This window comes from Lupinus angustifolius, chromosome LG16 (genome assembly GCF_001865875.1).
Source record: "Lupinus angustifolius cultivar Tanjil chromosome LG16, LupAngTanjil_v1.0, whole genome shotgun sequence".
Lineage (NCBI taxonomy): Eukaryota > Viridiplantae > Streptophyta > Magnoliopsida > Fabales > Fabaceae > Lupinus > Lupinus angustifolius.
In genome coordinates, this window is record NC_032024.1 from 4,460,839 (window position 1) to 4,478,101 (window position 17,263).

The 17,263-nt window shown below is 29.4% G+C and overlaps 3 protein-coding genes across 7 annotated transcripts in view; all 3 read left to right on the forward strand.

The window, feature by feature from the left end:
- Positions 1–4,663, forward strand: part of LOC109329690 — a 7,401-nt gene extending 2,738 nt beyond the window's left edge. The window contains exons 6-14 of one of the 3 annotated variants that reach the window (XM_019563439.1): positions 15–128; positions 379–501; positions 1,195–1,306; positions 1,452–1,546; positions 2,436–2,528; positions 2,722–2,933; positions 3,351–3,558; positions 3,831–3,910; positions 4,436–4,579. In XM_019563439.1, coding sequence (XP_019418984.1) covers positions 15–128; positions 379–501; positions 1,195–1,306; positions 1,452–1,546; positions 2,436–2,528; positions 2,722–2,933; positions 3,351–3,558; positions 3,831–3,871 — 998 coding nt within the window. In that variant the 3' untranslated portion in view covers positions 3,872–3,910; positions 4,436–4,579. Of the gene's footprint in view, positions 1–14; positions 144–378; positions 502–1,194; positions 1,307–1,451; positions 1,547–2,435; positions 2,529–2,721; positions 2,934–3,350; positions 3,559–3,830; positions 3,911–4,435 lie in introns of all 3 variants that reach the window. The other 2 variants (XM_019563438.1, XM_019563440.1) reach the window with 2 other exon arrangements.
- The window catches only part of LOC109329688 (serine/threonine-protein kinase RUNKEL-like), a 24,859-nt gene extending 17,271 nt beyond the window's left edge, over positions 1–7,588 (forward strand). The window contains exon 12 of the mRNA XM_019563433.1: positions 7,577–7,588. The gene's annotated coding sequence lies outside the window, so the exon portion shown is untranslated. The remainder of the gene's footprint in view (positions 1–7,576) is intronic.
- On the forward strand, positions 12,477–17,122 carry LOC109330209 (tubby-like F-box protein 3). Of its 3 annotated transcripts, XM_019564293.1 has the most exons (7): positions 12,477–12,543; positions 12,583–12,981; positions 14,773–14,860; positions 14,987–15,116; positions 15,204–15,383; positions 15,547–16,027; positions 16,640–17,122. In XM_019564293.1, the coding sequence occupies exons 2-6, from the start codon at positions 12,673–12,675 to the stop codon at positions 16,016–16,018; spliced, it is 1,179 nt and encodes a 392-aa protein (XP_019419838.1). In that variant the 5' UTR covers positions 12,477–12,543; positions 12,583–12,672; the 3' UTR covers positions 16,019–16,027; positions 16,640–17,122. The 3 variants fall into 3 exon arrangements, with proteins under 3 accessions (XP_019419838.1, XP_019419839.1, XP_019419840.1); XM_019564294.1 differs by having other exon boundaries at positions 12,486–12,981; positions 15,547–16,022; positions 16,636–17,122; XM_019564295.1 differs by having other exon boundaries at positions 12,486–12,981; positions 15,547–16,022; positions 16,646–17,122.

Consider the following 17,263-nt stretch of genomic DNA (forward strand, 5'->3'; position numbering starts at 1 on the left):
CCCCATTTTGTCAGAACTTTGCAGGTCACTAATGCTCACTGAACCAACTAGCTTGGAGCTTAATTGCAGTACAGGGAATCGAAAATCTGCTAGGAAAGCAAAGAACAAGTTATCAACTTCTTGCGCATGTATCCTTAAAATAAGTAATTGTTGATCAATTATGATTATGTTCCTCTGTGATGTTTTGCCTACCTATTATAGTTTCAGTATTTACTTCTCACGATGTTTACCTCTGAAGATTCTTTTAATAATCTCACATTTTGATTTCTTGAATGTGATTTCCTCTCCAAAGGGAGTCCTTTAGTTTTTCCGATGGCATTCTAATCATAGGTAGTCTGTCGTCATAAAAATGATTTTGTACCTCATAACCCCACATAGACCAAGCTACTGCAGTTGGGGAGCGGAGAAGGTCCGACACTACGGATAATGTTGTCTCTGTTGTGTCAAAATCCTACTTGAGCAGTCAAATCAGAGTGACTTCTTTTTCCATTGAGGCAAAAGGTAAAAACCCAGTCTTTGAAGTTGTCTCTTGTCATTTCATGCATGTCTTTCTTATACTCTCACTTCCTTTAAATCATATTGCTACTTGTATTAAGTTTTGCTAAGGTTAGATTACTTTGTCAATTATCTGCTGAACAAATAATGACACCTTGCAGTTACACCAATATTTTGACTTTTTTGACCCTCCCCAACATTCAAATGATGTTCGTGATGATTTTTATGAAACTAAATATTAGGCCTCTCCCTATTTCTGTATCTGTACGCTCATGTAAAAGCATGCCCTTGTTCTGCATAGTAAATTTTCTTTGGTTTTCAGATTTAACCTGCTGGATAAGCCTCACTGCACACATTTACCCTCCACAAACCCTACTAGGTTGGAACCTAGTTCACTGAGCCACTTTCTTCTTTTCTTTTCATATTTAACCTCTTCTATATATGTTAATGAATATTTTTGTTAGGAGTATTTTATACAGTGTTGATATTATAGGCAATTAATTTCTTATGTTTATGTGAGTTGGATTTTATGCTTCTTACCTACTTTCTTGGTGACATGGTTGTGTGTATGAGTGTACCGCAAAAATATTTTTTCATGGAGTTAGGTTTTACTTTCTGGATTCTAGTGTCTGTTATGCCATAATATTGATGTTCTATTCTGTTTGGAAATTTCTTTTTATTTAGTTCTAATTTCCTTAGGACACTCAACTTTTGTAGATGCAGCCTTTATGATGGATGATAAAGGGATTATTCCTGGAAGTAGAGACCACCCAGCTTTGATAATGCATCCTCCAACAGAAAGTCATAAAGTGTATGCTTTTGTTGTTCCTATGACATTAATAGTCTATTTATACTAGGATTATTATGATATCACTGTAATTGATCTTTTGCCCTATATTGCTGTCTGAAGAATTCTCTTCAATTTTTTTCCCAATGTATTACGCTCACCTCTTTAGTTTCAGGATGACTAGCACACATCTATCTCTACCAGAAAGTCGCGGAACAAAATCTGGTGTCACCAAATTTATGAATTTTGCAGATGGAATTATTCGTAAGTGTGATGTCTTGTTTTGAAGTCAATTGTTCTTTTAGGACTTAAGATGTGTTTTTTCTTTTAGTAGATTTTGGATAAGTAATTATCATCTAAAAAGTAAATTTATTCCTGATGTACTTGCATGGTTATCATTTTTGTTTCCATCATTTTCCATTGTACGTTGTACAATTCTCAGTTTTGATTCCAATATTGCATTATTAATTTTTTTAAACCTGAAGTTTCTTGTTCAAGAAAAAGTATCGCACTGTTGAACTGTTTGCAGTCCTATTCATATGGATGAATTGGTAGAAGTAGTTTTTTATTCCTATTATCACATATGAAAGCATGAATCACAGATGAAGGAAATGTGGTCTGCCCCTGTAATATGCAAATTATTATTAGACACACTAGAAAACAAGTTACCAGTAGACACACTAGAATACAAGTTACTACTAGACACACTAAAACACGGTCATGTAATATTTTTGAGTTTGAAAACATGTTAGTCTGCAAGAACTGACACATTTAATGCCAGAACATTGATCATTATTCAATGATCTAATCAAAATATTCATAAATTTAACAGATTGTATACAAGCAGTTGTTTACCCGTGTATACAAGCAGTTTTTTACCCATGTGTTGGCTGTCTGAAGAAAAAGAGTTCCATAAAGCTCTTTATCCTGCTATATTCTTCTATCATAGAAAGATAATTAGCATAATTATATCTGCAGTTGTTTTTTGTTGACTTTCATTTTTTGGCTTGCACACTTTGTTTTTGTAACTGAGTTTGACTTTAAGGAAAACTCTAATAATTCTCCTGTATTATGCTGTTGGTTTTCTCTTTTAGGGCTGTGGGCCTGGCCATGAGAATCATAACCTATATTTTTATTTCTTCTTAATCCACAGGGAGTGATTTGCTTGAAGGAACTGTTTCAGAACATGGATGTCCTAATCATAAGGATATTGGGCCAGTCCATGAGCAACACGTCACAAACAATGGTATAAAAGTAACTTTATATTCAACTTAAAATGTCATTAACCTTTTTGCAACTGTCTTGGAAAGGTTTCCTTGCCCGTTCCTTAAATATTTTTTTCATTGAAGTCTTCAGTTGAGTGCTCTTAATACGAGTTCTCATTGTCACTCTCTGATATTGGTGGTTGGTACAATACTTGCGTGTTTTTGTTGAATTAGATTTTCCGGCACCTCTTGCTACAAAGATGTATTATTCCCAAAGGAACAATCGACTGCGTGCTGCAATTCGTCATCTCTACTTCCAGGAATTAAGTGACAATATGTGGAATGATGCTGTGAGTCCAAATGCATCACATGGAGAGATGCTTGCATTCGAAGATCCATGTCAGAAGGATCCTTCATTTGATCAAATCGACAATGTGATCAACAAGGTGTGTCAATCTTCACTCTTCTTAAGGTGGATTATATGGTTTGTAGGTTGAGTCCTTTGAAATGAGATGTTCAGACAGACATACTTCAAGTTTTGTATGTTGTTGATTTTAGGCCATTTTCAAACTTTAGTCATTAATAACAGAAAATGAGGACTGTATTGCCCAAAAAAAGCCCTTAAATATACTTGAAATTGAGAAAATAAGAATGGCTCAATCTTTGATGAATATTGAGTACCAATATCAATTCATAGGCTAAGACTAATCAATCCCTAAACTTAAGGGATTAGGATCAACTATCTAAGGAAACTAGTAAAGATAAAAATACAACACAATCAACTAAATAATATTAATATCTCAACAAATGCCATGCTAATGGCCTAAACCTGATTTTATTTTATTTTCTTCTTTTGAAAGTAGAGCCATTCGCCAACTTTGTGCTCAGCCCAAAATTCGGGTCATATTCTTGCAAAAAGCTCAGAAGTTTGCTTGCTTAAAGGTGGAGCCCTACCAAGCAGTGGCTTGTCAAATCAGTTTCTTGTTGATAATGTTTCTAGGTCTGCAGCCACTCATGTTTTGATGAGAAACAACTTTCTTCCAAAGTCTTATGCTTTTGCAAACAACTCAGGTGATATTTTATTAAGTTGTCATAAGCTTCATATGCTAAATTAAGCAAATTCAGTAATTGTAAAAAATGTGTCCTTGATTTACAGCATTTTGGCACTACTATGATATTAGTTTTTAAGTGCAAGGTTTAAGAAGCAGGCAGAAATGTTCCAGTGATACTTCCATTGATAAACCACAGCATGTTTTTACTTGCCATACTTTTTATTTTTATTTAAAATAGTATTTTTTGTGGGAATAAAAGTTGTCCATGAGAGTATGTGTTTGATTTTGTAGGACCAATGCAACAACCAAATGGGAGTGTCCCGGTCATTTAGTAACCTTTGGTAGAACTTTTTGGCTAGGTGAAAGTACAGGTAACCAATACATGAGGTTTGGATTTAGCGTCCTTTTTTGAAGCAGATAAAGTAAATTACTGAAATTGTTTATCCTGTCACCTGCTCTGTAAATGAAAAGCTGAAAACTTTCCTATTCTATATAATGGATGGACATGAAGAAATTGTTACATATATGTTTGAATTTCATGCTGTTGTTGTTAGCTCCTTTAAGTCATGGTTTTGCATCTTCTCCGTTAGCTATTGTTAACTTTTATAACAATTTGGATCCAATAGAGTAGGTAAATGATAATTATTGAATGCCCCAACTGGCATATTACAAAACAGATGCATCATTCATGAGATTACAAGGTGTTTTAATATAAGAATATTTGACTTGAAGGTTTTACAAAATTATCAGCTGTTAAAGTTGGAAGTTTTGGCATCTCTTAACCCTATTATGATCCATATCTTATGCAGAAAGCACTTTTGAAACAATTTATTTTATAAGATAATCTGCTTTATGTTGTTGTTGTTGTTGTAATCTGCTTTATATGATTTATTCAGGATCACAGAATTCCTAAATTTGTAAGTTCTGTTACATATTTTTTATTGTGCTGATGAGGATTCAGAAAATTGTATCCCAAGTAAAACCACCATCAAGCTGGATCCTGTTTTTGGGTTTGTACATTTTCATTGTATGGATAAATGGTTGTAATTTGTAAGTGCATATTCTCCATATCTGAGTTGTGGTACTTTTAAGAGATGATTATTTGAGTTTCAAACTAATTAAGTACTTTCAAGCTTTTTTAGGGTGGGGGTTGGGAACTAGTATGTTAAGTTGTCAATAGCAATTGTTATAGCATCAACTTGCCATGAGGTTTTGTGATTTGTGATGGCAATAGACATGGACTGCATTTTTGTCTTTTATGTGTGAATTTGTGGATCTTATCTTTAAATAAATATCTAAAAGCATTTCCTCTCTTTATGCCACCTGAATTAAAATATCAACAAATATTTGGGCATAATGCCACGTGCCAGCACAAATTGAGATTACAACTTGCTGAATGTTCTTGTTGGGAAAAATTGGTACTTATTTATCATACAATGGTGACACTACTCCTTTGTGGGTTGTTAGTGTTTGCTTATTATTAGCCAAATAATTGGTCTCTTTAACAAAAATATATATAAAATCCTAAGTTAAGTTGAATCAAAGTAGTATGCTTGAAGTTTAACCTGTTAAAGATCAATCCGATAGGAAAATAATTTATGATAAAATATTATGAAGTTGTTGGATTGATGTAATTGACTTTACCTAATGAGATAAGATTTGGTTGTTATAATTGACTTTACCTAGTGGAATAAAATTTTGGTTGTTATATTATAGCGCGTCCGATTCATGTAGTTGATCTTATCTAATGAAATTTAGAGTTAGATGTTATTATAGTATTTGTATAGACATTCCATATATTTTGATTCCTTTTTTTGATGTTTATGAAACATCACCTTATCACTCATTCTTTTTTAAAACAACCACTACCAATCGAATGTGCTTCGGAATTTTTATGTGTGGGGTTGGGACAATTGTATGATGTTGCAAAAGATCATTATTATCTATAACATATAATCTTAGTCCTCTTTCTTCTCTTTTTACATGTGCCGAACATGTTCTAAACTTGTCACCTACTATCACGATGTGGTCCTTTCCTTGTCATTTTTTGATGATCCATTATTGCCCTGGCTTTAGCTTATCTGTGATTCTATCAATCGAATCCTTTGGGTTTAAATTTAGTAAAAAATATAATGAATATTACACTACAAATCCACATACTCACACCAAGGTAACACATGTAATCATTTATACATCAATCATACGGTTTATACTTATTCTAATTAACGTTTTTGTCTTTAAAGCTTTAAAAATAAGATGTATTTTATTTGTGCATGTTAGGTGAACAAACAAGATTATTATAGGGTTGCAAAAGGTGTTACAACTCTCACACTATATATATGATATGATTTTGAATTAATGTAATAGGAAAAAGTTGAAGTAACTTGTATGGTAGAAAATATGATAAAATTATGCCTTGAGTGGTTTAGAATTTATGGAGGATACTATTAGAAATCTTAATAAAGATATTAGATTAGATGGATTTTAGTCTAACTTTGATGTAAAGAAAAACCATATGTTAAATGATTATGAAAAATTTAGAGATTGATATTTTATGAAGAGTGGAGATTCACTTACTTTACATCTTAGTCATCATTTATATGGAAAATTAATGGTTTAGATATACTCACAAATTCAAATTATTGAATTTCTTTAGAATTGATGGCTAAGATGTGGAGTAAGTTTTTTAAATTTACTCTTAAAATAAATGAATCTTTCCCTTTATCAATGTACATTATTCATAATATTATTTAATACTCATATGAAATCTCATCTAATAAGATTAAGACTTAGTTGATATTGTATCCCACAAGGGTAAAACAAAACTAAAAGTGAGAAAATAAGAATTAGATCTCAAAACTTGGTCAATAAAATTTATGGGAAATGTGGTCCATTATCGGTTTATCGACAACAAAATAGTGACTGAACATGTTATGGAGCATGAAATTATTTCGATACTATGTAAATTTTAGGATAGTAAATATTAGTCAAACTCAAATATGAGTTAGTCGAATAATTTATTATATATGCAAAAAATATTATAAAATAATAAGATAATGACATTATTCAACAAATATTTAAAGTAGTTTTTTGGGTTGTTTGTAGCGTTTGAAACGTATATTGGAGCTCAAAAATCTAATAGAGGAGTTCGATAAAAAAATTGAAGGTATATTGTAGCTTTTAAAAAGGACTTATAGCATTTGAAATGTACTTTTTAGAAAGTTATTTCAAGTCGCATTTAGAAAGTGAAAATAACTTTCAATAATTCATTTTCCAATTTTGCTGTTTAATATTTTAACAAATTATATTACATGCCATTAATTAAAAAACCCTACAATCCTATTAATCATATATGTTATTGCTACCTTTATTCCATATATATTATTCTTGCATTTGATTATTTGATGAATGTGTGAAATATTTTCGTATTATATATCTTTTAATGATATATAGTATCGATGGCATAGGATTATTATAAAGTGTTTTTGGAAAAAAATATTGAAAACAAAAAATATTAAAATAAAAAAATAAAATATTACATTTCCAATTATAACTAAAATATAAAAATAAATGATTATTTTAAATTATTTATATATTTAATTAATTCAATTAATAAATAATGTATGTTATTTTTTAAATTTCAGTTAATCATAAAACTCGTTTTAGTGAACAACTTTAATTAAAACCTAATTTTACGGCTATAAACTTCCAGCTACCCTAGAACTATAAGCTATATGCTTACAAATACAAGCTAGTTTTATCGAACAAAGCTAATAACGATCCAAATGATAACAAAAAAGATAAACAAAAAAACCAAGTATATATTGGATAATATAATATTTTATTAATTCAAATATATGTAATAAACTAACATAAATGTATAAAAAGAAATCATTATAACATAAAATAATACAGATTATAATGGTATATATAATAACTTTTAAAATTATTAATAAAATAGTAATTATTTTTATTTTAAGGATTTTTTATATTAAAATATTTTTTTATTCTAACTTTTTATACTATCAGACAAAAAGATAGCTCTTTCTCTTTCTAACAATCTTTCTCTCTTGTGATTTCTTTTTACTTTCTTATTTTCCACCAAACAAAGCATTGAGCCCATTGTTTTTTATTTTAAGAGGTGACTTATGAGAAATTTTGCAAAGGATAGGGATAAGAGAATGAAAAAGGGGCAGAAATATGTATAAAAAAAGGCTTAAATATGTAAAGAAGGACAGAAATATGGAAAAAAAAAAGGCAGAAATATGAAGAAAAAAAAAAAGGCAGAAATATGGAAAAAATGGCAGAATTGAATCCACACATTTATAATTCAAAATAAAGTGAGTTGATTTAATAAGATTATTCATTGTCTATTTTGATTATATACCAACTAGTTATTAACCCCACAGGTTTGTACGAAGAATAGACAATTTAATGTTTGTAAAAGGAAAATGAATCTATATAAAATAAGGGAATAAAATTTCCTTATAAATTATTTTCCTTTATCATTAAAATTATGACATGTCTTATATTTAATTATTTTTTATAAAAATGTTTTAATTTTTTAAAAACAGTCAACAACATATGATAGTTTTAATATCTATATAAGATACTTTATCTTATATAATATGATGATATATTTTATGTTCATAAAATAAATGATTTATGTTACCAGTCATAACCCATTAACATGTGATTGACCATATATTGGTCATTTATGTTAACAAAGAAACCGTCAAAGTAGAATAATGATTAAAAAATAATGATTAGAACTTGAGTGGATGAAAAAGTAAGATAAACATTTGTATTTAGATATATAATTATATTTGGAAATAAAAGAGATTTTTGTATATAATTTCTATTCACAATAATTTTTTAGGATTAAATTTTAATTACAATCAATAATATTTGCCGATATTTTATTGATTACTTTTACAGATAAATATATCTTCAAATTTCTCTCCAAACTTAAAAGTTTAAAATGTATTTTACCTAAAATAAGAGTAAATTATACTGACATCCTTCGAGGTTTAGCAAAATTATACAAATCACTTTTCACTTTTATACACCTACACAGATCCCTTAATTTATATGTTTTCAATGCATTGACCATCCCTGTACGAGAAGTAAGTGTAATATTTTTAAATAAAAATGACGATGAGCGTAATTAAGTTAACAAAATATGATATATTGCGGAGACAAATCTAAATAATATACGAGTCAATACATCTTCATTATTTTTGGTTCGTTACAATATAGTATAAGAGCAATTTAATTAATATATCTTTAGAATTGTTGATGCATTTTGCAACAAAAAATAATGAGAATACATTGACTTGTATATTATTTGGATTTGTCTCTACAATATACAATATTTTGTTTAACTTAATTGTATTTATCATATTTTTTGTTTAAAATATTAACTTATTTATTATTTATTATGCAAAGATAGTCAGTATAAGGAAAATATATAAATTAAGGGGTTCTGTGTAGTTATAAAAAGTGAGAGATATTTTGTATAATTTTACTAAAATTTAAAGTATCAGTGTACTCTATTCTTAAAATAAAGAATAGTGTTTTTTAGGATCTTACTGTCCTTTTGGCATTATAAACACACTTGTTAGGTGTTGCATGCAATTGAAACACGAGTTTCTGTAAGTATTAAGTATCCAATATCAATATAATTATCAATATATATAAATAATTATTATATTTCACTCTAATTATATCAATAAATTTTATTATGAAATAATAGTAATAAAACAGATTATATATAATTTTAAAATAATAAAAAATGATAGTATATAAAACATTTATTAAAACATACATTTATAAGTGTACATATACTTATATGTTAGTGTTGAATATATGTTGCAAGAAACTATTCCATTGGTCCCAAATTGACAACCAATTAAAAGTCTAAAAATTCTCTCAAATCAATGTCACAATAATAAATAATATATTTCCTATTTATTAGTCTCATCCAAAAAACACATGGATTAATAAATGTAGTAATTATACTAATATATATGTCATTTATTAGGTTTTTTCTTCATATGTTATTTCTGTATGTGAATATTAGTATTTTTATAATACTTACCTAAACCACTCAAACAATAATCAGATCTTAATTTTATTAATAGATAAATAAGGTTAAATGTGGAACATAATAATTAATACAAATTTATAAGCGTGAACATAATTATTAACAAAATCAGATAAATAAAAACGAATGTAGCAAGTAATATTTGAAAATTGCATATCGTATTTATGATCGAGTAATCAATAAATACACTTTTATGTATAAAAGAAAGAAAGTATCTTGTTGAATAAATGCCAAATATGATAATAAAAAGTTAATAGGATGGTGACTTGTATTTTGGTAGTTTTTTTTACCTTAACTATTGTGGAGCGGATATGCGAAGATGCGAATATGCAATAAATGTAACTTGCATAGTCTTTTTATAATATAGTTTGTATTTTTTTTGTATTACTAAACATATTCCTCATTTTTTGGGTTTGTAATTAATTTTGTTCAGGATTGGTGAGTACTCTTCTCAACAAGTGTCACTTTCATGAATCAAAACTTTGACATTGAAAATCCAATAAGATCTTACATCATTAAATCAATATCTTGTATGAAGAAAAGAAATGTTCCCTTATTTATTGTTAAATAAAAAATGGATTATCAGTATGTAATAGGGAAGTATTTATTTAACTATGTGAAAATTGAATCGAACAACTAAAATTCAACTGGATTAAATAAAACTGAATTTTTCATTTAAAATTTAAGAAAATTGGTAGGATTAAAGACATTTTCAAATATAAATATTAATATTTTTTTACCAAAAACTTATCTTTTATTCATTATTTTCAATTTTGGTTTAAGATAATAATATTTTGGAGGCAGTATAAACATAATATTCTTTATAATTAATATGTATATTATAAGTATACTGCGAAGTTCATAAAATATTAATATATTACATCTCCTTAATATTTTTATTCCTACGACCTATCCTAAAACATATCATTTTAGGGGGAATTTATATTTCAGTACTTTTAAAAAAAAATCAATAATCACTAAAAATAAATAATAGATGATGAATTGATAGTGTACAGTAGGTTTTAAATTTTAATTTACACATAAAATGTGTAAGGCACTCGTCCCAAACATTTTAAGTAGCTTTTTAGGTAGTTTATAAACAAAAATTTAATGTAGCTTGTAGCTTTTAAAAAAGAGTTTGTAGAGTTTGATATAGTGTTTAGAAAGTGAAATGAGTTCTCAATAATTCACTTTCCAATTTTGTTCTTCACTATTTTAACAAAGTACGTGATCTCAATTAAAAACAAATTACATTACATGCCTTCAATAATTTCTATTGAATTTTTTTTAGATGTAAAAATTATTCTTGCATTTGATTGTTAGATTAATTGCTTTTATAGAAAAAATATTGAAATAAAACAAACAAATAAATAAAATATTAGATATCCAATTATAATTAAAATATAAAAATAAATAATTATTTTAAATTATTCATATATTTAATTACTTCAATAAATAAATAATGTATATACTTTTTAGTTAATTTTTAAATTTCAGAGCTCGTTTTACCGAAAGCTCAAGTTTAATAAGCTAGCTTGATCATTATAAGCTAGTTTTCCAAAATAGGGGAATTCATTACTAATATGCATTAAAATATAACTTATAACTTATTATTCTAAAAAATTATAGTGGTATCTATTATTCCTAATCAACTTTGTTATCTTTAAAAAGTTGTCATCATCATAACCAAAGAAAATTTATCATCATCATTCCATTGACAACACATTTAAGAACTTGATGGTAAATTTAATCTTCTAGAAACTAAACTTTTTTAAAAAGAGTTAAATGTATATATAAAAGTTTATTCTTTTACCCTCTCACTCTACTCCTATTAACAACCATTTACACTCCATTTCGAATCATAAAAATAGGAGAAAAAGAGAAAGAGAAAAAAAAAATTAAAAAGAAATGGTTTATTTCTCTCATTTCAAATGAGAGAATGAGAGGAGAGAATAAAAAGTGGAGTGAGACCCATTTTTCTCCTCTCACTAGGAGATAAAATAAAATGAAAGAATAATTGTATTAAATTATGTTCCAAATTATGTTATGTGTCAATGTCAATGAATCAAAAACAAAAAATAATAATAAATATTTATTTTTTATTTGACATTCTATGTTTTCATTAATGTGTGACAAGATTTTTTATTCGAGAGGTTTTAGAGAAAATTTTCTCTTCTTTTTATCTAAAACCAAACAACATATAAATCTACTATATTTCTCATCTATTTCTCTCTTTTCAATTTATTTCTTATATATTTCTCTCTTCTTATTTTTTATTTACAACCAAACTAAACATTACCTTTAACCAACTCAATACACAATTATGCATATTAATATTGGATGATAAAAGTATAGTTACATAGATAAATGAAATTCGGTGGTAAGTTAATTATAATTAGAATGTAATATTTATGTATTATTGATATAAGATTTTATACACAATCAATATATCATTATCTATTTATTTGGATTATTTCTCATGAGAAGTCAATGATAATTAAACATAAAATGTATGTATTTTTCCTCATTGATATATATATATATATATATATATATATATAAAAGAATAAAGTAGAATAAAATATTTCTTTAAATCATGGGATAATTAATTTTTTAAAATTCAGTCAGTATTTGACATGTGTCTTGCTTCTTTTTTTATAGACATTTTCATTTTAAATATAACAAAAAAGATATTTGTCGAACACTATGCAATGTTAGAAGGATAAATTATCTCTTAATATAAAGAAATATTTTGTTATATATATATAATAAGTATATATAAATAAATTATTAGCTTAAACTTGAAGAAAATCCGAATGTATTGATTTCCCCCCTTACCACTAAACTTCTCTCTCTTCTCACTCATCACACAATCCTCTCTCTCTTATCCTTTCTTCTCTATTCTCAAACCCTTTCCAAAATAATCACTTTTATCCCCAAATCAACGCAAAAATCACACAATCTTCTAAATTCTCTTCAAAGTATCAACTTTTAATCCAATTCCTCCAACCCCATAAAAAATCATCGATGCCCACTACGCTAAGAACCATAATCCACGACCTCAAATCTCGATCCCACCGTGTAATACAAGACGCTTCTTCAATTGATGCGGCGGTGGTTAGCGACGGTTTAACTCAGAGTTACTGGGCCCACATGCCACAGGAACTACTGAGAGAAGTGCTTATCAGAATCGAAGCTTCGGAGGGCACGTGGCCGAAGAGGAAGAGCGTGGTGGCATGTGCTGGAGTGTGCCGTAGCTGGAGATACATTACTAAGGAAATTGTTAAAAGACCTCAATTTTCTTCCAGAATCACTTTCCCCATTTCTGTTAAGCAGGTTAGTTTCAGCTTTTAAGCTTAAGTTTTTATGGGGTTTCTAGAATTTTTTATTTTTGTAGCAGTTTGTAGAAAATTTTGATACGGGTCCTTTAAATTTAAAAGTGTTTATTTTGAATAAAAATTGTTTAAGCTGTGAAAAGCTGAAATTCAGAGTTTTTTTTTACATAATTTTCAGATTCAAAAAAATAAATTATACCCCCCCCAAAGTTACTTTTATAGAATCACATTTTAAGGTCTTAACAAATGGGTCCAGATTTTCCTATATTTTCCACCTTCTCGAAAAATCAATTATTTCCAAAAAAATAATTTTGCAGAATCACTTTTATGTAGTTGTTTGGTTCATTTTTATTTTAGATAAATTTCTGAAACTTGGGGCTTTCAATTGTCTGTTGGGTTATTTTTAGTGAATTCAAGATTTTTTCTGAGTTGTTGGGCATTGAGATTAATTTGTTTTTTTGGCTTCTCAACAGATGTCAGAATGAATGAATTAGGATTAGGGGATCATAATATATGAATGAAAAACTATATACATGATCCATATATTATTCATTAAATCACACTTGAAATTATCCAATCCATCCATATCGGACAATCTCACGGATGGATCCATCCATTAATCCATTTTAATGGAGTGGATTTGATTTTTTACAAATCTTTTAAAAATTGAAACCAAAATCACTTTTATCAAAAATCACCTTTTCAAAAAAACCTTTAGTAACTACTTTTAGAAATAAATCTCTTCAAAGAAAAATTCTCCAAAAAATCACTCTTTTAATAAACATTTTTTTTACCATAAATGTTTTAATTTCTCCTCATTGTATTTATTAATTACTCCGATCCTCTTTCTCCAACAGTTTCCATTTGTAGTAGAGTACTTTTTATTTTTTGGATGATATAGAAGAGAAAATCCACTAGATATAATGATGAATTTGAATCATTTTATTATTAAAATTATTCATCGAATTGTATCCATTTAGATCCATTAACTTAGATGGATGGTTGGATGTACTTAATTTATCCTGTATATGGACGGGTCATGGATAATTTTGCCACCTCTCCAAATTATACTTTTACTAACCATTTAGATGTTTTTTCCCATGTGGAAAATTATGATTTTGGTTCTTCCATCTTATATTACTAGATAAATTTGGGTTCTTGGCATAATTATGAATACTTTTCTCCCCCTCTACTTCAGCACCATTAAAGTTCTGTATCACCTGGAACCATTAAATATTATGCCCTTTTTTATTTTTTAAATTTATAACTTGTTGAGTGAACATTTTCTTGGAGATTAAGTTTCTTTCTTTGACATCGTAAAGGGCCATGTCCTGTAGCATCTGGATGTTATTATCGGCCGCCTTTATCCATCTTACAAACAACAAACTGTGTTTTCTTGTGCCGGCTAGTTCTAATTAAATTATCTTATTCTCTGTTATTATAGTATGGATCTATTATGTTTTGGTTGTGTAGCAGCCATTGAATATACTTTGTTGTTGACATATTATATACCAAGCTGAAAAGTAAAAGGAGAATAAGTTTTACAAGTCCATCTTTTTTTGGACACATTGAGTGTACACCGTCCGGAATATGCTTCTGTGATATGGATGCTTCGGTTTATTATTTTCCTAACCTCTGTTGCATTGTTTTAAATATTCCTGTGTTTGTGGAAGGGCATGATAATCGAATGGTACTTTTATGCTTGTATTTCATTGTTAAGTACTTTGATCCATTGTTTTCCTGCCCTCTGGCATTACTTTGACATGTTCAAATCGGCAAAATTTTTTGGCAGCCTGGCCCTAGGGAGCATCTCCTCCACTGCTTTATAAAGCGGAACCGGTCCACCCAAACATATTACTTGTATCTCAGCTTAACTAGTTGTGAGTACATAATGAAACTTTTAGTTAATTTCTTTCTTTAAAAACTTCAATTGCTGTTTTCCTTGGGATATAATGCTTTTAATTCCAAGACTGTTTTGCTTTTAACCATTGTCGTCTTCAATTCAGCACTAGCTGATGATGGGAAGTTCCTTATGGCTGCAAGAAAGTGCCGACGTCCCACCAGCACAGATTATATGATCTCTTTTGACGCAGATGATATGTCAAAGGGAAGCAACACCCACGTTGGGAGACTGAGGTGCACTTCTAATCTGGCGCTGTGACCTTTATTGTTTTCCTTTTTATTACTACAAAAACTTATACCTTTTTCCTCCTCTTTAATAAGATCAAATTTTCTGGGAACCAAGTTTACAATCTATGATGCCCAGCCGCCTCATGCAGAGGCAAAGATTTCAAAAAGTCGCTCCTCTCGGTTCGCGAATCTAAAACAAGTTTCACCCAGGGTTCCTACAGGCAACTATATAGTGGCCCACATCTCATATGATTTGAATGTGCTTGGCTCCAGGTAAAAGCTTTACATAATACAATTGTACTTTGACCTGCCACTCGTAGTTTTCTTGTGATAGGCGATAATGTTTTGAGTGGTCAGCTTTTGCTATAAACATATTAGGTTTCTACGCACTCTTCTTATATACTGACTTATGCAATTCTTAATACATGGCAATTAGGGGGCCTAGGAGAATGCATTGTGCCTTGGATTCCATTCCTGCCTCTGCAATTGGACCAGGAGGGATAGACCCTACACAGACTGAACTGTCTCATAAAAACAGAGATACATTTTGTTCATCACCGTTTTCTCGATCAGAATCAAATTCTGTGAATAACTCCATATCTGGAGCCCTTGGTGAACAAAAGGATGGTGGACTAGTGTTGAAAAACAAGGCTCCCAGGTGGCACGAGCAGCTGCAGTGTTGGTGCTTAAACTTTGATGGACGGGTAACGATTGCCTCTGTTAAAAACTTTCAGCTGGTGGCTTCCCCGGAAAATGGTCCTGCTGGACCAGAACATGATGAGATCATTCTCCAATTTGGAAAAGTTGGGAAGGACATGTTTACGATGGATTACCGGTACCCGATCTCAGCATTTCAGGCATTTGCGATTTGCCTTAGCAGCTTTGATACCAAGATTGCTTGTGAATGAACAGGTATTCATTTGACTGCTCAGTATTCTAATGTTTAAGTACTGCTAGGACAAAACATGGATACATATAAAGCTAAAGAGCTAACTGGTGTTAGCAGTAATCAAATTGGTAGATAACTAAGCAAATACATTTTGGCTTAGATAACATTGATGCTACTATCCAAAACACTAAATTATATTTTTTTCTGAGGTTGAAGTTTTATAGTTTGTATCCTCTTATCTTTATAATGGCACATTAGTGTGACCTAGGAAGCACGGATACCACACAAAATGAATACATTGATATCGTATTGTTCATAGAATAATTGACAAATATATAGATGAAGAGTATATACAAATATTAAAGTAGCCGATATTGTATGTATCAGATAGACACATACTAGTACGACTACTAGGATTGACAATGAACTTAACCAGTTTGGTATTGATAAAGGATTAGAACTGGCAAGGTTCAGTAAATTTGCTTGAAAACCATATCCAATCTCCTATCATAGTGACAGTTACCACAGTTGCATGATGTTAAAATCGATCAAAATATGTATTTTTATGGCTAGTACTTGATTCCCTGTATAGTTTTTTCAGATTGTTGAATGATGATGTTTGCTTGTTCATGCTAGGAAAGTCCAGAGCTATATGGTTAGATTACTCTATTGGAAACAGTTTGATCAAAACTGTCTGGAAAGTGATTGGATGGTCAAGAGCTGAATTTAAAAGGGTGATGGAGTTGCACAATTGAGACTTTAATTAGTTTCTGAAGTCACAATTCACCATTTATGGAAGAATCACATGGAATTCTACCCTCCCAAAAGAAGTGTTTATCCAGTTTCCCCTTGTAAATAAACTACATTTTCTTCATCTTTATGTTGTATTTTTTTAATCTAGTGGTGGTTTCAATTGAGTTTTTACTCTTTGGAGCTATTTTTTCTTTACTCATGACAATAATAATGCTCTTGCAAGTGCCAAAAACTTACCATGACTTGATGTATCTGTGTTATGATCTTATGGCAGTATATATAATTTACCTATTACCCACAGTTCCTCAATTTAAACTCAATGACTTGATATTTCAAAAGCAGCAATAGGTGGAATTAGTGCCACTGGTTACTAAGGCTTTATGTTAATGTAAGTAACATCTACAAATTACAACTACATTGTGTTCATAAAAGCTAGAATGAGTATCAACTATCTTTTTAGCCTAGTTATGGCTGCAACTATGGGAAAAACAAGTTTTAGTACAATAATGGT

Bases quoted from the DNA above. Each gene is read 5' to 3' on its own strand.
- LOC109330209 (XM_019564293.1), top strand. From the start codon at position 12,673: ATGCCCACTACGCTAAGAACCATAATCCACGACCTCAAATCTCGATCC. The intron at 14,861-14,986 runs GTGAGTACATAA...TCTTCAATTCAG, and splicing joins GTATCTCAGCTTAACTAGTT to CACTAGCTGATGATGGGAAG. The intron at 15,117-15,203 runs GTGCACTTCTAA...CTCTTTAATAAG, and splicing joins ACCCACGTTGGGAGACTGAG to ATCAAATTTTCTGGGAACCA.